This window comes from Lepisosteus platostomus, chromosome 7 (genome assembly GCF_059453375.1).
Source record: "Lepisosteus platostomus isolate fLepPlt1 chromosome 7, fLepPlt1.hap1, whole genome shotgun sequence".
NCBI lineage: Eukaryota > Metazoa > Chordata > Actinopteri > Semionotiformes > Lepisosteidae > Lepisosteus > Lepisosteus platostomus.
This window is the reverse complement of record NC_142617.1, coordinates 696,090-718,129: the sequence shown is the minus strand read 5'-3', so window position 1 is coordinate 718,129 and position 22,040 is coordinate 696,090. Positions and strand designations below refer to the sequence as shown.

The following is a 22,040-nucleotide window of genomic DNA, read 5'->3' as shown; positions in this document are numbered from 1 at the left end:
ATCAATGTACTCGGGGCCCCTGAACAGGCTGTTGTGATGAAAAGAATGTAACACAGCTTCTGTATTCGTGGCCATTTTGTCTTGGATTTCTGACACGCCCTCAGTGGGAGTAACAGGGTGTCAGACACGGCCACAGTGTGTCACACACGCCCATAATAACCTTTTTTAATCATAATAATTCCTTACATTTATATATTTTTTTTCTGGACACTCCACTCAAAGTGCTTTACAGGTAATGGGGATCCCCTCCACCACCACCAGTGTGCAGCCCCACCTGGATGATGTGCCAGCAGCCATAGTGCACCTCTCAGTGGGGAGGAGAGCAGAGTGATGAAGCCAGTTCAGAGAGGGGGGTTATTAGGAAGCCATGACTGGTAAAGGCCAGTGGGAAATTTGGCCAGGTCACCGGGGTAACACCCCTACTCTTTTCAAGAAACGCCCAGGGATTTTTAATGACCACAAAGAGTCAGGACCTCGGTCTTACGTCTCATCCGAAGAATGGCACCGTTTTATAGTACAGTGTCCTGGTCAGAACCATTGCCTGAAAGGTGCATCTTGATATTTCAGCAATGGCTGAAGAATTGAACATATATATTATTAAAACATTATTGCTAGGAGCTATAAGACATTACAAGGTGCTGGTCTAGGACACATTTCATTAAAGAAAAGACACCAAGCCCACACTGCCCAACCGTGTTACCTCTGTGAGGACATCATGGAAACCTGTAGCCCCTGCAGCGCCCCCTGGTGTCTTGGTTCCCATGCGCGCAGCCAACTGGTACATCAGGGGCAGGAACTTGTAGGACGGGATCTTCTTCACACCCTCCTGCAGTGCGAATGAAGCACACTCTTTCAATCAAGAGCACTGCACAGTCAAACCAGCACGATCCCTGATGGAGCAGAGGAAAGGCACACGGTCTGTACCAATGCAGCCTTCTCTCTCACACACCGTGCACTGCTGCGTGTATCTTGCCAATCAGCTACTCTACAGCAACACCACCTCCCACTCTGGCACTCCCTGTCGCTGGCCTGCAGAAATCCCTGCGGTTCTGCTTCCTTGTGGAAACTAAAAGGTCAGTCTGCCTCAGTCAGACAGAAACTGCGCATCTCTATTCTGCAGAGCTGCAGCTGCTCGCCCTCCTGTGAAAACAGTTTTGTACGGTCAAGCACTAGGTGCAGAGGGACAAACATGTCATGCATGAGATCGACGCTCCTGCGTCAGCACACTGATGCCAATGTCCCCAGGCACATGGAAATTAAAACAACTATCGTCCAGCATCTGCCTTCAGGCCTTACAACCCATGGACAATATGTAACCAGAGGTGGAAAGAGAAACTTTTGTGTTTGACCTCTGCGGAGTGCTTTCCCCAGGAGGACAAACGCCTTTTCTTGCTCCTCCTCCCCGCGGAAGGAGGGGCCTACCTTCATCATGTCGCAGACCTCCTTGACATCACAGTTCTCCAGCCACAGGGAGCACAGCCTGAACACCCACAGGTCGTGCTCCTCCCCCAGCTCCAGGCACTTGACGTAGTTCTGCACAGCCTTGCACAGGAAGCGCCGGCAGTCCGCCTGCAGGTTGGACAGGGCCTTCTCGTCCAGCTGCAGCTCCCGCTGGACCTTGACCGTGTACCTTGACACACAAGGAGACCAGTCACACACTTTCTCCTCAGGCTCTGAATCTGCGCCCTGCTCTAGCTCAGCTCCACCACTGAACCTGCAGCTCAGCTCCAGAGACTAGCACACCCAGCACTGAACCTGCAGCTCAGCTCCAGAGACTAGCACACCCAGCACTGAACCTGCAGCTCAGCTCCAGAGACTAGCACACCCAGCACTGAACCTGCAGCTCACATCCAGAGACTAGCACACCCAGCAATGAGCCTCCTACTCAGCTCCAGAGAATAGCAAACCTGTTTCTGAACCTCTAGCCAAGCTCTAGCCAAGCTCCAGAGACTAGCACACCCAGCTCTGAACCTGCAGATCACATCCAAAGACTAGTAGACCTGGATTTGCAATATAGACACTTTTGTAGACAACACTACAAGAGAAGCACTAGCATAGTACAGAAGAAGCTGCAACGGAAATTCAAGAAGACTTAAATAATATTCAAGACTGGAAAAACATTGGTTAGATGACATTTAATGCAGACGAGTGCCGAATGTCGCTTGCGTGTAGCTAACACATGAACTACACAGATAACACATGAAAGAGTGAGCTTGCCAGAAGCTACTAACGTAAAAGACTAAGGTGTCCAATTTGACAAATCTGTTTCAGCTTCTAGACAATATGAGCAATCAGTAAAAAGGGCAAACAAAGTCAGGATCTTTAGATGAATTAGTAAAATTTAAATTTGAATGAAATACATCCTCAGGTTTAATGTATTTGCCTACTCTTACAGACTAGAAGAGCTCAATCTTTTCAACATGGAAGACCTGATTCAGAATCCCCAAAGGCCCTGCAGATTCAACAGTGAAACACGAACACAGGACACAGGTGGAAATGAAGTGCAGGTGCATGTAAAACCGAGAACAGGAAGGGTTACTTCACACAAAGGGCTATGGAAATGTGGAACAGGCTCTATTCTGCTGTGTTGTTGATGCTGATACTATCACTTCTTTCACAAAACAGCAGCTGAAACCCTAAGATCAATTCCATACTAAAAAAACAAACAGCCTTATCTTGTTTGCAAACTTTACGATATCATTACTTTCTTTAAACTGTATTTGCAAAACAGTCTAGTCACAACACCAGCATGATAGTGATTTCTTAAAGACAAACTCAACCCGCACGAGAATCCATGTTTCTTAGGCACTTCAGTCCTCTAGAAGTGCGGCAGCTTGCTCTGTTGGCTCCTGAGCAGTGGCCAGTGATGCAGAGTCTTGTGAAGTAGAGCCCAATGAACCAGTGCCAGGGACGCACTGATACAGTGACGCAGTGCTGCAGTGCTCTGTGACGCACTGATACAGTGACGCAGTGCTGCAGTGCTCTGTGACGCACTGATACAGTGACGCAGTGCTGCAGTGCTCTGTGATGCACTGATACAGTGACGCAGTGCTGCAGTGCTCTGTGACACACTGATACAGTGACGCAGTGCTGCAGTGCTCTGTGACGCACTGATACAGTGACGCAGTGCTGCAGTGCTCTATGACGCACTGATACAGTGAGGCAGTGCTCTGTGACGCAGTGCTCTGTGATATAGTGACACATTGCTACAGTGACGCAGTGCTCTGTGATGTAGTGACACAGTGATACAGTGACGCAGTGACACAGTGATGCAGTGACGCACTGATACAGTGACGCAGTGCTGCAGTGCTCTGTGACGCACTGATACAGTGACGCAGTGCTGCAGTGCTCTGTGACGCACTGATACAGTGACGCAGTGCTGCAGTGCTCTGTGACGCACTGATACAGTGACGCAGTGCTGCAGTGCTCTGTGACGCACTGATACAGTGACGCAGTGCTGCAGTGCTCTATGACGCACTGATACAGTGAGGCAGTGCTCTGTGACGCAGTGCGTCAGTGACGCGGTGCTCTGTGATATAGTGACACATTGCTACAGTGACGCAGTGCTCTGTGATGTAGTGACACAGTGATACAGTGACGCAGTGACACAGTGATGCAGTGACACAGTGCTCTGTGATGCAGTGAAGCAGTGCTCTGTGACGCAGTGACACAGTGAAGCAGTGCTCTGTGACGCAGTGACACAGTGAAGCAGTGCTCTGTGACGCAGTGATACAGTGATGCAGTGCAGAGCACTGCCAGTCCATGTGCCCTGCTCACCTGTTGTTTGCGACTTTGTGCTCCCTCATCAAGTCCACCTCCTGCTTGGCCTTCTCCAGCAGGGCCTGCTTGTTCTCAAACTCCGACGACTTCATGTAATTGTCGATGCTCTGGTACTGTGCGTCCGAGAAGCGGGCAAGCGACAGGAAGGCCTGCATCTTCCCGCTCTGCAGCAGGGCGTCGGTGCCGCCCATGTGGTCCTCAATCACCTCCACTGCCTGCCAGACACACAGCGCATCCACACGATGACGACGACGGCAGCTGCTGTGACGCAGTGGCACGGCCAGGACTCGGTGTCACTGTGTCACAGGGCACTGCGCCACTGACAAACACGGGACGAGACCGCTAGACTCCCAGTAAATGAAAGAAAGCATCACCCTCTCCAGGTAGTTCTCCAGGATGACACCAGGACTCTCGAGGCAGGATTCGGCCAGCCAGTTTCCACTCAGCCTCAGACACTCCGCGTACATGGGTGCCAGGCTGGGGTTGAAGTCCACCTGCCGCAGGGAGGGAACAGCAACACAAATGCTCAGGAGGCTCCAGGCACAGGAACTACAAATCTACCCCACATTACAAATTACACTACATGATTAAAAGCAGGGCCTTCTAACCATCTGGACAAGGTTTAAGAGAACCAAAGGCTACAAAAACATTTTTAAGAAGTCATTCGCTCTGAGTGCCATTATGCTTTTAAACTCTGACGTATGAGCCCCTTCAGAGCACGGTACTGACAGCATCAATGGGTACGTCACACTTGAATCTGGTTTTCATTGCATCGATATTTCAACTGAACTGGGTCTTTGATGTCCTCGATATTACACTGTTTTTATTGTCTCAGCGATGCTAAAGGACAATTTCCACTGTATGTGGACAATAAAATAAGGGTCTGACTCTAATGACGCAGAAATGATATTTTTGCATTTCAGAGGTGTAGAAATTGATGAAATGCCCTGTGAGACAGGGCCAGGTGTGCTGCGCTCACCTCATCGCCCAGTGTCTTGATCAGCTGTCTCAGGATGCCCAGAGCCAAGCTCTGCTCCCGTTTTGCCCAGAACACCTGGGCCTCCTCCAGCTGCCACAGCGCCATGCCCGCCCTGGCGCTGCTGTGCTGCTTGATCCGCACCATGGCGCGCTCTGCCAGCTGCAGACACACACACGGCCCACAGGGGTCAGCACTCAGCACACCCTTCATTCAACACGGGCTGCTGTCCCGCACTGCCACCGCGCTCCACCCAGAGTTTCACAGAAATGGGCTGGATTTTTACTGTACTTCTGTGCACAACACAATCTAATTCAGAATCGGAGAAAGCAAAGGAACTTACACCTGAAGGCGTGCATGTCTTTTGTTCTCTTTACTTGCCCCTTCTACGCAGCACTGCCCATTTGAATTCAGTATTCCCGCTCTGGCCTTGGCTCAGAAAGCAGCAGGGATCGGAGCCCAGAACAGCGTACCTGTGTGTTCCCAGAAGCCCTGGCCAGTTTGGAGAGCTCCAGGAGCTGCGATGTGAGGGCACTGTGCAGAATCTCCTTCCGCTCGTTCTCCTTCTCCTGCTCCAGCAGGGTCTTGTGTACAGCTGTCCGCAGGGCCATGATGGGCTCCTGGAAGCTGAAGTCACTGTCCGCAAGGAGCTGGGAGTGTCGCTCCCAGTTCCTGAACACCTCTCCCAGCTCCTGAGCTGTCCCAAGGCTGCAGAGAGGAGAACACGCAGCCTGACTGCACCCCTGCCTGCAGCCATCACTCACCTCGACACAGAGGCAACGGCTTAAGGGCACAGACGCATGATGTACAACATATTTACTTTACAGACTATCGTTTCATTACTGATTTTATTAAATATAAATAATTTAAGCAAAGAGCACAACTAACGAGAAGCTACAGTAGTTCTCCTGAAATGACTTCAGCCAGCAGGAATTTCACTTATCAGCTCTTCCTTTCATAGGAACTATGACTTGCTTTCATAGGAACTGAGGAACACTCCATGCACTTTGGCAAAGTTTCATTCCTGGCAGACTTTTATATCTAATTAGTTGAATGATTGGACCTGACTGAATCACCTGGCGAGCACCTGCCCCACGCTCTCCAGCTCACTGATCCTCTGCAGGTTACACAGGGCGGGGTAGAGAGAGGACACTGCCTCCAGACTGCCCCGGCACAGCTCTCCCACCTCGGACTCCCTGCAAACACACCAGGACACCAGCAGGTGAGGAACAAAGACAGAAACAGGATTACAGACACAAAAGCCAAAGTCATAAAAATCAGGGACAAGGACAGAATTTCTAGTCAGTTTCTACCTGGCATCTTTCAGGATTTGGCTGAAAGCAGAAAACTCTTTGTCCCTTAAAGCCTGCAGCGTGCAGTACACTGACTCATGGAAACCAGGGCCAGTCTTATCGTTCCTGAAATAGAGAAACACTTATAAAAGCGGCTCCTCTGCAGTCATCTACAGATCCTCAACATGCAGTTTCAGACCCCTGACCTGTGAAACAAAACGCACGCTGTCTACAGCTGGTCTATGAGCAATGCAATCAGACTGCAGCGGGCTGTGTGTCACCCACCTGTCCGAAGGCACACAGTCCCACTGCGTGTTCCTCCAGGCTGCCTGGAAGCTCATCTCCTGCAGCTCTGCACTCGCCTCCACGCTCTCTCTGTCAAGCCCGCGCAGGAACGTCAGCAGTGTGCTGCTCAGACCGCAGTTCTGCAGAGCCTGGGAGAGACAACAGCACACATCGCACACTGCACCCCACCGGCTCCTAACGATCGCAAGAACAGCAACATTTATTTCATGCAGGCAGCTGCGTCAGCATGCGTAGGCTGCAAAGAAACAAGTAGAGGTTTATTCCGTGCTGAAAAGAGAAGAAAGGAGACACAACGGGTGCCAGAGAACCGAGCACCGAGCACACCCAAAAGAAGGCTCCACAGCCGAAACACTGCGTTTCCTTTCTTTTCCTTTCAGCATAGAATAAACCTCTCTACTTGTTCCTTTACTTTTATTTCATTATGTTTTTCTTTTCTTACGGTTTGTTAGTTACAGCTGCTGGACATGACCATGCTTAGCAGGATGGATGTGCAGGAACAGGCTGAAAGCCATGAGGAAGGACTGGATAGCCGTCCCTGGGGAAGCACGCGGCGGCTAGGCAAACCCCATTACCTGGATTATTCCCACCTGCCGCGTCACCTCGGGCAGGTTAGCGTGCAGGTCGTAGGAGGCGAGAGCTTTGCCCCAGAGAGCTTCGTGTTCATAGGTCCTGATCCTGTAAATAACAGTTGTTTATTACATTTCCTAAAGGAACACACAAAAAAATATTTGACTTTCATACCCATGAAGCTGGCACCCCACACTAACCTAGACAGACCCCCCCAGCGGCAGGGAGGTGAACACACGGCGCTGGGGCGCGGGTGGTTACCTGGTGAGAAGATGGAGCATCCTCCCCCCTCCACAGCCATACAGACTGTCCGGCTCCCCGATGCTTCTGTACACGTCAGTGAGGAGGTCCTGCAGGAGGCACCACAGTAAACCCTGGCCCGCTGTCTGCGGCGCGAACCGAGCTGGGCTAGTCCCACGCCTGTCCCTGCCTCTCACCTGCAGGCTAACGCCAGATTCCTCCCGGCTCTTCTCACTCAGGCTGGCGATGGTACAGCTCTGGCTGGGCTCTTCGAACTGGATTCTCCGAGCAGCCCCCGACACAGCCCTGCCGGGAGAGGCGAGCGCCAGGAATAAGAGCCGGCGGACAGGAAGGGCTGTTCCTCCGCCTCGGTCACCAGCCGAGAAGACAAAAATCCACAGGTACTAAAACAATTTAGCGATCAGCTGGAGTTCAGGTTCGGTGTGTGTAAATGCTGCACTTGCTCTTCTCAGTGGCGTTATCATCTAACGAGATTAAAGAGGAAAACCACAACCATTTGTCTGCGTGGTTTCTGCCTGCACTGTACCTGCTGCTCTCCTCCCTGTCCAACTGGATCTTGTCCACGTAGATCTCGGCGTACAGCAGGGCGGTGAAGGGGGCAGAGCAGCACTGGGCGGCCTGGGCCAGCATCACGTAGTCCAGCTCCAGCCAGAAGTTCGAGTCACGCACGGTCCCATAGGCGGGGCCGCTGCCACGCAAGACAAACCTCGTTAGGAGAGGATGCCCGACGAGTAGGGCAAAGAGAAACCTGAACGATCAGCTACTTCACCAACCCCTCTCTCTCGACAGGCCTCTTCTGCCGCCTCAGGTAATCGATGACGGCGAGCATGGTCCGCAAAGACAGCTTATCCACGAGCCCTGGGCTTGGGCTCTCTGGCTCTGTCGGCAACACGGATTCAACCCGTTAGGTCGGAACCTCTACGCCAAACAACCATTTAGAGACCATCACTTACAGGCTTCGGTTATACCCTGAGAATCCGGACCTGCGGAAATGAACGAGTCTGGCGCACTGGAATGATGTGCCAGTAAATGGCTATAACTGAAAACCGAATCTACGTGTTCAGATGACGCGGCCATTCTGCTCGTCTCTCTGATCTGTGTGGAGGCTCGTCCACAGCCGCGCGATGCTCACCGGAGTCGCTGGGCGCCGGCGTGGTGGACCTGCTGGACACGGCCGCGGCTGAGAAGGAGGCGAAGAAGGCCTGGACGTGTCCGGACAGCAGGCCCCTCCAGGAGCCGTCGGAGTCATGCAGCAGGATGTCGTGGATGAAGAGGGGCAGGACCAGCTGGCAGAAATCCGTCTTCACCTGGGACAGCACAGACAGCAATCGCAAGGTCCCGAGCGCGAGCAGTGTCTTCACTCCTCTGTTGATTTACTATTAGGACTAACTTTGAGAATTTGACTTTTTATAGACCCAACTATAGAGCTGGGTGTTTGAATGAAACAGTTTGAGTGAAATACAACAAGGTCTCACCCTGCTCTGCTTTAAAACAACCACTAACGTCTTCTCCAGACTTAAAACTACAATCAAATATCACTCCATTTTTTATTCAAGACAGTTACTTATATATTGTTTTTGGTTTAAAATGTGAAAAGGTCAGTATAAGGTATTCTTGTTCTTGTTCAGGTATTCTTGTTCTTTATGTGTGTGCTTGAAGGTAACCCGGGCATGCTCGAGAGAGAGGAGTGACCCCCCACCTGACACAGGGGTCCCGTGAGCAGCAGCACCTCGCTCCTCACGCCCCCGCTGTCCAGCAGCGCCGTGCACAGCGTCCTCAGCCAGTCGTCATGGTGACCACGCCCCGGGACCCACAGCTCGGCGCTGTCCAGCTCCTCGCCCGACCCAGCCCTGCGCTCCACCTCCAGGAACTGCACGGGACACAGAGCCACACCAGCCCAGCCCGTCAGCCACGGAGCGAGCAATACTGCACGCATCCCGCATGCTGCAGGACCTGACCAGCGTTCATTCTGAATTCACAAATACATGCTGTACCAGGAATAACTGAAAGCTGGGAATAACCGTATCAGAAATGGTCGCTGTGCCACGTGTGGAAATACTTCATATAGTTCGAATGCAAAAGCTTCTAAACACTCTTTCACTGCAGTAACAGAAAGTGGTCAGAGCTCTTATTATAAACTATAAAACCTTCCTGAAAAAATGCTTGGATTCGGAGCACCATGGAGGATACAGCTTGTGTGTCTTCTTTGCTGTTCTCTGGCAAATAGCCTTTCGGTAACAAATCAAACTCATTTCAAACCTCCGCTGAGCTGCGCCGTGACGACGCAGTAAGAGCGAAGCCCTGGCAGTGCCAGTGTTCAGAGGGCAGCTTTGTCACCACAGCCCTTCTCCAATCCCTCTGGGACCCGAGCGCAGCCACTGCTTACCTTCTTTTTCGGTGGCCTGAAAGGATGGAGGTAGACAAGCAGGGGGTCGTTGCTGTTTCGGTGCTGCTCCCAGAACCGGCCCCCGGACTGAGTGGCTAACATGTTCTTCAGGCACAAGGCGGCCGCAGACCGCACCTCGATCCTGCGCAGACGGGCGCTGTCAGAACTCCCTCCCTCATGTTTTCATCCCAACAACAGCAAAACAGACTCTTGTACAAGGCTTTCAACACTAACGTGCCTTCTCTTTTTAACACCATCAAGAGCCTTTCAGTACAACAGCTTGACCACACAGTTCTAATATACGGATTATCTGTAATATTATACTCGTTTCATATATTGGAGCGGAGCAAGCTACTATCACTTTCTGGTCCCTACAAAGATCTGCATGATCAGAATATCATCAATGTCCTAAGCAACATAAAAATAAATTTGGCAGCGGTGTTGAACATGCCTGTCCTCTGTCCAAGTGCAGCTTATGGAGTGGATGTCCCAGATTCAGAGCAATCGTAACTAAATCTTTTGCTTTCAACGCCACAGGCAATAACTAACAGGAAAACAACAGCCTCCACAAACGTGCAGCTCAAAGCGGTTATTGTCGTAGAGCAGAACATCACCTTTGGTCAGTCAGTGCGCTGTTGGCAGTGTTGAAAATGATGAAGATCCACTGGAGCTCTTTGTCTGGGAAGAGCTCCTGGGCTCGGCAGCGGAGCGTGTCCTTGTGGAGCAGGGAGATGGTGGAGAAGTTCACAGGGCCCAGCTCTCCCAGGCAGGCTCCGGCAGCCTCTGTGCAGAAGGAACACCAACAGGCTTGTGAGCTGCAGAGCAAGACCCTGTCCTTCTTCTGGAAGAAGTCAGAGGCTGCTCCTACCTAAAACATGGTTCCCTCCGGAATGGCTCATGGCCAGCTTGCACAGCTGAAGCAGGCTCATGACCAGCTTCGCCAAAACGCTGTTCGCCGGGTTGTCTGGAACACAGAAAGAGGGATGACGCCGAGTTTGAGAATCATGCACCGCTGAGTCCCTGTCCCTCCAGATCAGAGGTCTCAACCCTGGTCCTGGAGACCCTTCATCCAGCAGGTTCCGGCAGTCGCCATTAAATCACCAATTCCTAATGACAAGGAACAATTCTTTTCTAACCAAGAAGAGGTGATTTCTTAAATTAAACAATTTAGAGATCATTTATTAGCAACATCTAAGAATAGTTCAGCCCCCAAGGACCAAAGATCTCTTAACCGTGCAGATCATTTGCCTGAATTATCAGTAGATGTTGCCAATCTTTAAAAACACGCTGCCCATACGACTAGCTGGATTGGGGCTGCCCGAGACCCCAGTTTTACAGTGCATTACCTTGGCACTCCTTCAGGAGTGCTGCCAGCTGCTCTTTACGCCTCTGAAACTGCCTTGTCAAGTCCTTCAGCCCCTCGAGCCTCGTCAGAGGAAGAGAGTCACACGGCGACACCGAGAGAAAATGATCTATCTCCTGCAAGAGGGACAGGCAGCGCAGTCAAACAGAAGCACACATCGCACAGAGCACAAGACAGGTCGATACTGTCCATAAATGTACAAAACACACAAGCAGAACATGACAATCACATAAAGTCACACGAACTACATGAAATCACAGCAGCAGTATGGGATACATAAATAAATAGGTGGTGGGGGAAATACATTTACACACATTCAGTGAGCAGTTTTATTGCAGAGGGGACAAAGGACTTCTTATACATGTTTTTATGTGAATTTGGTACCCTATACCGTCTCCCTGATGGGAGTATTGTGAATTGATCATGGACTTTGAGTGTGGAATCAGGTGTGATGTTCCTTGCTAATCTGATAACTGTATCATGGTATAAGTCGCTAAGCTGGTGCTGCTGTTCCCCCAATTATTTTTCCTGCCATTTTCACAATCCTGGACAGTTTGGTTTTGCTTTTCAAACCCCAGGTTTCCATACTGAACTGTCATATTAAAACGCACTGTGGAATTAAATTGAAAGTACATTAAAAGCACTTTGATCTGCTTCTCCCTAATGATACAACAGGAGGAGGGGAGAGAACACTGCACTGCAGCTCCCGCGGCTGGGAAGCTCCCCAAGGCACCTCTCTCAGGGTGAAGGCTCCCCGGCTGTACTTGAGCTGCTGCTGCACCGCCCTCAGCTCTCGGAAGGCAGGCCTGTCTGGAAAGGGCTCCAGCAGTGGGATCGCTCTCTGCAGGTGCTCGTTGTCCTGATTTGTCACCACGAGGAACTCCAGCAGATTCAGAACCTGCTGGATCGAAGACGCAGAATGAGAAGCACGACCACCGGTTAACAAATTACAGTGCCATGCCAGAGCATCGACTGGATTTCCGAGGAGATGTGTGGGGCGACAACCTGAACACCTCAGATTGGCACAAAGAGAAGACTGCGGCGACAGCCCCCTCCCTCAGCTCCTCACCTGCTGGCTGACTGTGGGCTGGCTGGCGACCAGCGTGGTGAGAGTCCCCACGATGACCTGCAGGTGGCTCTCCAGAGCATCGCCGCAGAACTGTACCGCCGTCTGGCACACGGCACCCAGCAGGTCACAGCACAGAGAGAAGCTGCGAGCCGTCACTTCGTCCAGCTGGGCAGGCCTGTGTCCAGGCGAGGACATGCAGAGAGACACACAGGGCATTGTCCATTTGCTTGTGGAGAGAGACACTGACTAAAACAAACCACGAGAGGAAACTAAAGGGTTAGCATGATAATATCACAGTGCTTGTTTGGTTTGAGAACGTTCTTGACAAGCACAATGTATTTATTTTATATTGTTATAGGTTTGCCCATACAGAGTGGCCATTCTACAGCGTGTCGCACTGTTGGCACACTGCGGGTGCTGTAAAGGGCTCATTCCACATGAAATCAATAAAACACCGCCTGGCCTTGACTTAACCGCTTTTAACAAAAAGATTCCAGTACTACTTGCCCTTGGAGAAATAGTCAGACTGACTGCTGGACCTGCATGGCCAACCATCCAGGACACAGACATCCCCGTCCTCACCACAGATACGCACAGGAGCTGATTAACAGGGTTGCCAAACACATTTACATAATCAGTGTTAAATATCAGTTCTGAAAATTAGGACACCTCTTGACCTATTTTTTCATTCTTACGTGATGTAGCTTAGACCCTTGCAGTCCAACCATTTCCACCACGAGCGAATTCTTGTGGAAACTTCTGTTAGGTTATGAAGGAGTGAAGTCGACAGGCGGCTGGTTTCACGCAGAATGACCCCACGGCCTGCTCTTCTCTGCCCGCGTGCCCACGGCAGCCCGGCAGGTCCTGACCCCTGACCCCTGACCCCTGACCTGCGGCCGAGGAAGTGGATGAGCGTGTAGATGACGTCTCTCAGCACGAAGGCCCAGGCGCCGCCCAGCCCGTCCTTCACTTCCTGCAGCAGCATCTTCACGAACAACCAGTACATCAGCAGGATCCGGTGTTTCTCATAGGCGTTGCTCGTGTCCGACGCCTTCTTGCAAATAGCCAGGAGGATCTTCTGGATCGAAATCTGCAAAAAAAGAGCAGGGAGTGTGCCCGCTGCCAATAACACCTGATTGAATCTAAAACAAAATGACTAACTTTATTAACCCTAGGTCATTCTCATAATTACAGTTCCAGTTTGACACTCAACAGTATGACACGAAAACTCAGAGAGTAATATTTCACAACCAGCACTGGGGGAGAAACTCACGGGATTCTTGGACAGTATTGCCACCAGAGTCTTGTTGGTGCTGCTGTGGCACCTGCTGAGGTAGTCCAGCGTGGCTTTTATCACATACGAACTGAAGTAGGGGGGGTTAGGAGCAGGATCCAGTTCCCTTAACAAAACAAAAAGATTAAACACAAACACGGGAAGCTTCTGCAAAGCATTTGAACAAAATACTGCCATTCATCAAACACCTTTCATTCCCTAGGCCTTTTTTCCAAATGATCTCTTATGTTTATATTACACTGTACTTGAAGAACCTAGAAAAACACATGTCTCCATCAAAAGAAAGACTCCAACAACACTGTCCTAATTAACGTCTGCAATGGGACACTTGTATTTACCCGATAAACCTGCTCAGCTCTCCCCTCTCTCCGGCCTCTTCGTTGCCGTTCTCATACAGCGTCATTAGCAGCTCCACCACGATCTCCGACAGGTTGCTGTGGATCAAGCTGTCAATTCTCTGCAGGACACAGACAGGGTCATGTGTAGCAGCAGCGTGGAACAGGAAGTGCATGTCATGTGACCCGGCCCTGGCCCCGCCCCCTGCCCCACCTGCTTTCCCAGGCAGTCGCTGCCCTTCAGCAGCTCGTACACCCTGGAGGCCTTCTCCCTCTGCTGCGCCGTGTGAGCATCCTGCCCCGGCAGCGCGAAGAAGGGCAGGATGTTCACCATGATCTTGGGGAAGCAGTCGGCCAGCAGCTCCTTCCAGTCCTTCTCGATCTGCCTTCCGATGGCCTTCACCTGGTCAAACTCATCCAGGAAGACCAGGTGCGGGACGAGGACGTGGTAGCATGAGCTGAATCGCAGCAATGCAGGGGTTAATGACGACAATTCATTTGTACATTTTCCATGTGCACAAGTTTAAAAAATAAGACTTTACAAAATCAGGTTCATATTCTACAGAAATTGATTCTTCATGTATTCCTCATATGGAAGAGCTGGACCTGTGAGTGCTGATCTACCCAGGGTAACTAAGAGTGCTGTAAGGAAAATGACAATACTCAACAGCTAGCGATGGCAAGTGCCCTGTTCTAACTCCGTGTCAGATTTTACTGCAGGTCCGTGACCAGAACACAACAGCGACTTCAAGCACGGTTTCCCATGTGACCCTGCAAGGGGTTCACAATGCTTCTTCCAGTCCCGTTTCAAAGACTCTGACTCGAGAGACTCAAGAGAGCCCGGGAGCTGTCTGGTGATCGGCGCATCGTTGCAACACGGGTCTCAACACGCACCACAGAGCCAGCAGACATCCGGTCTCTTCCAGACCTGGCACACACAACCTTCCCCACTAATGCCAGGTTCATAGATACTGTTGCATTTTAGGTATTAAGTAATTTGCCCTCGATAAATTACAGCCAGATATGACAAATCCACTTTTAAACTGTCAGCATTCAGCTACAGCTCTTAGGCTGGCGCATGCAGTCCCTGTGCTCCAGGGAGCCTTCACTCTGAAGGAGGGGGAGAGCTGGCAGAGTGCAGGTACCTGTAGAAGTCCTGCAGGGAAGAGCAGTTCAGCAGCACGTAGGGGAAGGCGGGCAGGCTGTACTCCGTTCTCTCTTGCCCAAGCCACTCGACAATGAGATAGTGCAAATGCGAACTCACGAAGCTCTCAGTGCTCCGGCAGCTCACCTTCTTCGACACAGCTTCCAGGACCTACAAAGCCATACAGATCAGATATCCACCAGATTTTTAATTTGACATATCAAACTTACGAATTATAAGTTTGTTGGTGAGAGTGATATTCAGTATTGGACTGTCCTAGTGTCCAATGAGTTAGTGTTCTTGGTGTTCTTCTCTAGCTGTTGTGAAATCTACAGATACAGGATTTATTTTGGTTTAGACAAAAAAAGCTGTGGTGCCAGGTGTCAATGTGCATGTTTTTCTGACCGTCCAGTGCTAAGATCTCACCTTTTTAATGAGCTGCGCCTCCACTGCATTCTCCTTGTGAGACTGGAAAAGCGCAAACAGGGCTTGCTTCTCACAGACAGGACTGCAGCACATGACCACAGAGATGGTCTTCAGCAGGGTGGCTTTGTGGTTCAATTTGCCATCCTGGACCTCTTCAGACGCACAGTCTCTCTGGAACACACACACAGGAGACTGCAGACAAGAAACAGGGCTGCACAAGAACTACTCTTCTGTGGGTTACAAGAAATCTGTCTGTCTTATTAAGAGAGACCTCTCCCAAAAGCCTATTTCTCCAGGATCTCTCACAGGAGGCTAATGTAAGAGGATCCCCCACTCTCACAGCCTCCCAAGAAGACACACAAAGAACACCAAATCCAATATGAAATGCATAATGGTAGGCATTAGCTATAATTCAAAACCCTACCTGAATTTTAATTCCCTCTTGTGCTTTTAGATACACATTTTCAAAGGCACTCTGCTGGATTTTTAAAGGAAGCATTCTTCTCTTGCCATGACTGTGCCTCTCAGTCTCCTGAAACAGTCTAAAAAAGGAAGAAGACGTCAATTTTGTATATTTCAGTCTCAGGTCAGTAAGATTTTGTAGCTTCAAATGAAATCCTGCCGCATGCCAGTCTGACTGGACTGAGTAACGGCTCCACGGCCTCCTGCAGTACAGACCTGTCCAACGACATGGCCGCCAGCATGCGCACGTGGTGGTGGGCGTCGGCCAGGTAGAGTGGCAGGGCGGCGGCCACAGACAGCTCCTCCTCCTCCATTGAAAGGACCGCCCACTGGCAGCGGGGGTCTGCCTGCCCATAATGAACAGCGATGGCAAATCAGAGGGAGCAGAGACCGAGGCAGAGGGGGGCAGACACCCCACCAGAGCTGCTTTACTGCTTGTATCCCTTTATCAAGAAGCACAAGGCACGATTGATAATGAACACTACTCGTTGCACGTAATCTTTATGAAACCCAGTTTCTATGTTTCTGAAAAAACATTCTGCCAAACTGCAATTTGTTAATCTGCTCTGAAGTAAAAGTGTTTTACCTTCTGGTTACAAAACTGAACATAAAAGCAAAGCCTCTCAAGATCTTCTATTTCCTCTTGAGAGTAATGGATCACCGGAAAAAGAAAAACTTCTTTTGCTCTTCTGCTCCTGCGGGATAACCAGCAAAGCCCCAGTCCAGATGCTTGACCTGCTGCAGAATAAAAGCTCCACTCCAGACTCACCTCCAGCAAGGCAACCAGGCACTTCACCACCGCAGCCCTCACCGACGCTGTGCACCTTCCAGCCTTTCCAAGGAAGCTGAAAGGACACCGCTTTCATTAACTGTGCCATCGTCAGTAACCTCGGCCCACACAGGACAGCAACACGCATAACGGCCCAATTTACTGACCAGCGCCTTTCAAGTCTCACAACCGCATGCACAAAACACACTCACACTACTCACATGAAGTTCAGTCCCCAGGTAAGCAGACGTATGAATGAATCATGACACAAGCGTGCATTATAGGGCCTAGTAAACAGACAGGTCTTAGAGCCCACAGGCTCTCCAGACACGGTGCTGCACACGAGAGCCTCTGTGGCCAACCTCACATCAAGCACTGCGAAACGCACAAAGACACTTGCCAGAATCCCGACACCACTCGGAGCACGGCACCCTGCGCCCCGGCCTGCTCGTCGACCTGCGTCCCGGCCCGGCTCAGGCTCCGGATGGTGGGCAGGAGGCTGAGCAGGATGGCGGTGCAGACCTCCTGGTCCCGGCGGTAGAGAGAGCACAAGTCCCTGCCGAGCACAGCGAAGATCAGCTCCAGAGCCTCTCTACCAGCACATTCTAGCTGCTGTCACTGTTCTGGCTTCTCGAGGCAAAAACCTACTGCAGGGCTCCTCCTCTCACACCTGAGCCAGAGCCCTGCTGGCAAGAAGAGACTCGCGGTCCTCACCTCAGGGGCCTCAGGAGGGAGCTGAAGTCCTCGGCGCTCAGAGACGTGTCCTCGGCTGGAAGCTCTCTCAGCAGCGTCAGGTACTGACAAACCAAGACATTTCCCCCTCTTATACACAGTGAGCTTCACCACAGAAAGTCAAACATCACCGAATAAGGCCAGGCTGCCCTGTCATTCTCATTTCTGCATTCAGGTGGGATCATTCCTTTGTGAAATTTGAATTTTTCCAACAGCTTTTTTAAGAACGACTGACAGCTCCTGGACTGTGAAGGAACAGGTAGAGGCTCGTTCCACAGCCACAGCCATCAGCGCGGGAATGACACCTGAAGAAGCCGCACAGCCGAAACGCTGCGTTTCTCTTCCTCACCCTTCATTGCAGAGCAAACCTGTACCTGCTCCCCTGTCCTCTCTCCGCGGCCGCGCGGCTCACCGTGCTCAGGTGCAGAGGCTTGGCGAAATCCATCGCCTCCAAGTGCAGCAGCAGCTTCCTCCTGACGTCGGCCGGCCGGAAGGAAAGCCCGGGAACGGCCTCGGAGGAGGCGCACAGGCACAGGAGCTGCAGGGCAGCCTGGGACGCGAGATCCTGCTTGGTCAGGTGTTCCTCCGCCAGCGCACTCTTCGCGCCTGCCGGACGAATTGCAGAGCCTCTTTACTGCTCGCACCTGCTGCACCCTCGCGATTCGCCACCATCCCAGCATGCCTGGCCCTGCTGGTGCGGCAGCCCGCCGGCCTGGGCCGTACCTGTGCCATACTGCGCGTCGCTGCTGTTGCTGCCGGCCCCGCTGTCCGTGCCGCAGCTGGTCTGTGCCTCGCTGGCGTCGTCAAACAGGTCGATCTCTGCCGGGCCGCCCGGCTCGCCGGCCGCGTGCTCCGCCTCGCACGCCACGCCACCTCGCTGCCCCGGGCTCATCAGCTGCGGTTCAGGAACCCGTGAGAACTGCGCAGTGACCACTACCACACTTCTACTGAACATCACCTGAACATGCCAAACGTGCCTAGGGGGTCTGAAGCATATTCCCACAGTGGACCAAGCAGACGGGGAATCTGCACTGTTCTGTACAATCTTTAGTTCCCCAAGGGTCTGACAGTGCTGGATCTGTGCAGATCTGTTTTACCAGATATGTCAACTGAGAACAACGTCTCATTTACAGTGAGGACCTGGAGACCCATTGACCCAGCCGGTCACAACCGGAGTGATGTTCCTGCTCAAGGGTACCAAAGCAACAGTGACCTGCAGGAATTCAAACTCATTGCTTTGAATGACCCTTTGGTCTGGGCTCTTCAGTATCAAGTAGACACAGAATACACATAGTACACACACTGTATACTCAGGGAATAAACTGAGTGTTAGCAGACACGTTTGCTACCGGTGTGACATTTGATGCAAAAGAAAGTGAGTAAATATCTTATTTGCAGATGAATGGAGCAGCACATCAGTGACAATTCAGCATCCACATGGTTCCCCAGAACAAGCGTACTTGAGCTCACCAGCACTTTATAGACCTCTGCCAGTTCATTCAGCAGCCTGGATGGCAGAATCTTCAGGAAAAGGCGCCATGAAAGCAGGCTCAAACTGTCCTGCAAAAGCAAAAAATCCAAGAGTCTCGTTTCCAGCATAAAACTCAACTCCGCCCTTTTGCTTTGTTAAATTATCAATCAAGAGACCTCAATTATACTTGTTAACTCCACAAATAAGACTGAAATATAAAATAACCTATTAATTAACTGTTAAATATTTTAAATATTAATTACATATTAATAACCTGTTAATTAACTTTCAGACCAGGCAAGCGATAGCTTTGAAAACTTAACTTACCGAGCTCCCCCAACGACCAGTGCAGGGAACTAACCTCTTACCCTTGTTGTTACAGAAATAAGAAGTTCTGGATCCCGAGATGAAGTTAAACAGATGAGTTTATTGCATGCAAGGAACAATAAAACTGAAGTCCTGTTCCCGCAAGGAACAGCAAGTATTGTTCAAAGTGCCGGTACAAACTTTTAGTTTATATAGCCCTTTCCTGCCGCTTCTGACGTAGCTCATTATTATGGTAATAGCCTTTGCTGCCACTTCTGACGAAGCTCAGTAATATGGTAATGGGGAGGGGTCACGGTGTTTGGCGAGTTCACATCCTTTTGGCCAAATGGTCAGGGTTTTAGGTTACTCTACCTTCCTAGCTTGCATATGGAATCCTTATCAGTTCTGCCATAAACTCCAGCCTGTTGCTTAGAAGTCCAGTCTTCATGCAGAAAGGACTTAGTTAACACATCTTGTATCTTACTTCACCCTCTAGATTTCCCAACAGTTTTAAAGCAGTGCGGTACCTTCTCCTGCCTCCTGAGACAGGTCAAGAGTTGTTCCACAACGGATCTGATGGCGGCGAAGACTCGGTCGTCTGGGATCTTGCTCCTCTCTGTGGAGAAGAACTCACTCACCTGCTGGGCCAGAGACTGCGGGGTGAAGGAACAGTCAGGGGAATTAGGTTCTCGGAAAAACACTGAACCTCCAAAACTGAAATTCAAACGTCACTGTGAAGTAAGAAAACCAACACAATATAAACACAAACATCTTTCCAGCGTTTAGAAAACCATGAGACCCAATCAGGGTCAGAGGATCTGATAGAGGCGCTGATGAATTCACCTGGGCTTTCTGGAAGAGCGCAGTTTGGCAGACCTCCTCTTCACTGAGGAACTGTATGTGGACGTAGCCTCCCAGGACCCCTGTCAGAAGACTCATGCAGCGAATCAGACACTCTGGAGGCGTGGTCAGAGACTGGAACGGCACAGACAGGACAGTCCTGAAACCCACCTGTCAGCTCTCCTACAGGACGAACTCGACAGAGAGAATCAGGTGTTCTTTTCTGAAGGTTTTAAAGGAGGCGAGAAGGACACGTGCCACATCTCTGCGGTCTGTGTCTGCAGGTATAGTAAAATTTTCAATTTCACAATGGCATTTCTAGCTCAAAGGTTTTTAATAGTCTTCTAGAGTTTTCCCATTCAAACAAATCAGGTCTCTGGCCATGCAGGGCTCCTTGACGTACTCTCCATAAACTAGGGTGCTGTACCCCCTCACACACACCCACCCCCTCACACACTCACACACACACAGGAGCACACACACCCCCTCACACACTCACGCACGCACACAAAGGAGCACAAACATGCACTCACATCTGGAGAGTAGCAGTCGAGCAGGTGGTCAGCCACAGACATGAGGTCCCTCTCCACTCTCTCCCTCACAGGCTGCAGGACAGTGTGGGGACCCCGGGCGGAGTCTTCGCTGCAGGACTGCGCCCCCGAAATCACATGGTCGGGCATTTCATCAAACGTGCTCTGCAGATACAGGCTCTCAATTTCCACAAGGGCATCCTCCTCGTCCGATACTGACCGCTCCTGGGGGAGGCTTGAAATGAGAGAAGCGCCATATTGTCAAAGCAATGCAACAGGTGCTATGGAAGAAGTATTCCTTTTAGACGTTCATTCAGAAGAAGTTATTCCGAATGCATCAAACTAGAACTTGATGGGACAGTTTCTCAAATTGAAATCCTTATGAGCCGAAAGTCGTCGGTGCTGGAGAAAAGATCAGTGGCTGAAGTTCAATACTAGGACAACGCTCAGTGAGGTGTCGGTTTGGGGAGAGGGAATCTGAATTTACTGACCTGTCCCAGGAGAGAGGGGCCTGAAGAAAGTCCATTCCAGACCTGGAGTCTTTCAGCATCAGAGCCACCAGGATTCTGGGAACAAGCTGGTGTGGGAAGTCCCTGTGGGTCACAAAGGAACAACTGGTTAGGAACCAGTCCAGTGATGAGCAAGCAAACACATTCCTGGGCCTAAAGGACTGTCATACACTGACAGGCAGAAAGAATGTAGTCTTAAACACCTAAGATTGTGCAGCAACCTGATCTAAGTACTCAAGATCCTCAACAGTCATGGTGGATTTCTTCAGTATCAAGAGCGAAACTTGAATTAGAAAATGTGTGGAAATACATTTAAAACCCGAGAACAGGGGGTAACTTGTTGTGCCTGAAGCTGGAAGCCCAGCAAGCTACTCGCGGCCAGACTAGCTGAATGGACATCCTGATCATGAGTGATCTTTCCCGCGATCTGACATCAACAAGAACGACCCTCCTTTATCACTCCCACTCCAACCCGCAGTGTCACGGGAGCGAGGGTGAGAGGGGGAGTCTTCCTGAGGCGCCTCACCTGCAGACGACCAGGTGTGGCTTGGAGCTCTCCTCACCCTCCTCGCTCAGCTCGTACAGCAACAGCCACCTGGCGATCGCCTCCCTGGGGCTGGGCGGCCCGCTGCCCTCGTCCGCCGCGGCGCAGTGCAGGCCCGCGTCCAGGCGCTCGGGGACGATGCACTGCAGCAGCACCTGCGACAGGCACTGGGCCGCCGCGCTGCAGGAAGAGCTCATGTCACGGTCAGCCGCGAAACCACACAGGACTGGCCACCAGAACTACTGGCGATGTGCTGCGCAGACATGCAGGCATGCCTCTGGGACTGTGGACAGGAAGCACTTTACACAAAGAGCACAGGTGTGTGGAGCAAGCAGCCCCAGCCATGTTTCCACAGCAACATCCAGAGCATCTTTTAGTAAACAGCGAGATAAGATCCTGAGATCAATCCAACAACCAGTAGGCGAGGAAGAGGAGTCAACTGGAGCCCTCCTTCATAACTCTCCTTGCACTCTTACTGCAGTTGAATAAGGCTTCAGAGAAACTCACTTACAGCATGGAACTCACACTGCCAGTGTTATACGAATCGCACAGCCCTGGCTTCCCTTGTTTGTGTTGCAGCAACACCGCTCCACTGTAAGTCTTACTTTTCGGAACTGATTGTGAAGCTCAATATATGCCTCTTTGCTAAGAAACAGACAGCTGAGAACGTTACTCCAG

The 22,040-nt window shown here is 51.0% G+C and overlaps 1 protein-coding gene across 3 annotated transcripts in view; it reads right to left on the bottom strand.

Moving 5' to 3' along the window:
- Positions 1 to 22,040, bottom strand: part of atm (ATM serine/threonine kinase) — a 35,953-nt gene that overhangs the window by 8,764 nt on the left and 5,149 nt on the right. Inside the window, exons 11-51 of one of the 3 annotated variants that reach the window (XM_088638363.1) lie at positions 21,345 to 21,542; positions 20,801 to 20,902; positions 20,313 to 20,544; positions 19,783 to 19,914; positions 19,467 to 19,592; positions 18,633 to 18,722; positions 17,886 to 18,057; positions 17,575 to 17,768; positions 17,145 to 17,227; positions 16,831 to 16,986; positions 16,431 to 16,506; positions 15,878 to 16,008; positions 15,624 to 15,741; positions 15,200 to 15,370; positions 14,775 to 14,944; positions 13,844 to 14,087; positions 13,633 to 13,751; positions 13,274 to 13,400; positions 12,891 to 13,090; positions 12,001 to 12,175; positions 11,665 to 11,832; positions 10,915 to 11,047; positions 10,437 to 10,532; positions 10,183 to 10,351; positions 9,569 to 9,710; positions 8,882 to 9,052; positions 8,315 to 8,489; positions 7,956 to 8,061; positions 7,709 to 7,870; positions 7,359 to 7,467; positions 7,183 to 7,271; positions 6,927 to 7,029; positions 6,334 to 6,482; positions 6,070 to 6,174; positions 5,833 to 5,952; positions 5,230 to 5,464; positions 4,760 to 4,918; positions 4,155 to 4,274; positions 3,778 to 3,995; positions 1,423 to 1,630; positions 701 to 826 (exon numbers count right to left, since the gene is read on the bottom strand). In XM_088638363.1, coding sequence (XP_088494489.1) covers positions 701 to 826; positions 1,423 to 1,630; positions 3,778 to 3,995; positions 4,155 to 4,274; positions 4,760 to 4,918; positions 5,230 to 5,464; positions 5,833 to 5,952; positions 6,070 to 6,174; positions 6,334 to 6,482; positions 6,927 to 7,029; positions 7,183 to 7,271; positions 7,359 to 7,467; positions 7,709 to 7,870; positions 7,956 to 8,061; positions 8,315 to 8,489; positions 8,882 to 9,052; positions 9,569 to 9,710; positions 10,183 to 10,351; positions 10,437 to 10,532; positions 10,915 to 11,047; positions 11,665 to 11,832; positions 12,001 to 12,175; positions 12,891 to 13,090; positions 13,274 to 13,400; positions 13,633 to 13,751; positions 13,844 to 14,087; positions 14,775 to 14,944; positions 15,200 to 15,370; positions 15,624 to 15,741; positions 15,878 to 16,008; positions 16,431 to 16,506; positions 16,831 to 16,986; positions 17,145 to 17,227; positions 17,575 to 17,768; positions 17,886 to 18,057; positions 18,633 to 18,722; positions 19,467 to 19,592; positions 19,783 to 19,914; positions 20,313 to 20,544; positions 20,801 to 20,902; positions 21,345 to 21,542 — 6,079 coding nt within the window. Of the gene's footprint in view, positions 1 to 700; positions 891 to 1,422; positions 1,631 to 3,777; positions 3,996 to 4,154; positions 4,275 to 4,759; positions 4,919 to 5,229; positions 5,465 to 5,832; positions 5,953 to 6,069; positions 6,175 to 6,333; positions 6,483 to 6,926; positions 7,030 to 7,182; positions 7,272 to 7,358; positions 7,468 to 7,708; positions 7,871 to 7,955; positions 8,062 to 8,314; positions 8,490 to 8,881; positions 9,053 to 9,568; positions 9,711 to 10,182; positions 10,352 to 10,436; positions 10,533 to 10,914; positions 11,048 to 11,664; positions 11,833 to 12,000; positions 12,176 to 12,890; positions 13,091 to 13,273; positions 13,401 to 13,632; positions 13,752 to 13,843; positions 14,088 to 14,774; positions 14,945 to 15,199; positions 15,371 to 15,623; positions 15,742 to 15,877; positions 16,009 to 16,430; positions 16,507 to 16,830; positions 16,987 to 17,144; positions 17,228 to 17,574; positions 17,769 to 17,885; positions 18,058 to 18,632; positions 18,723 to 19,466; positions 19,593 to 19,782; positions 19,915 to 20,312; positions 20,545 to 20,800; positions 20,903 to 21,344; positions 21,543 to 22,040 lie in introns of all 3 variants that reach the window. The other 2 variants (XM_088638365.1, XM_088638366.1) reach the window with 2 other exon arrangements.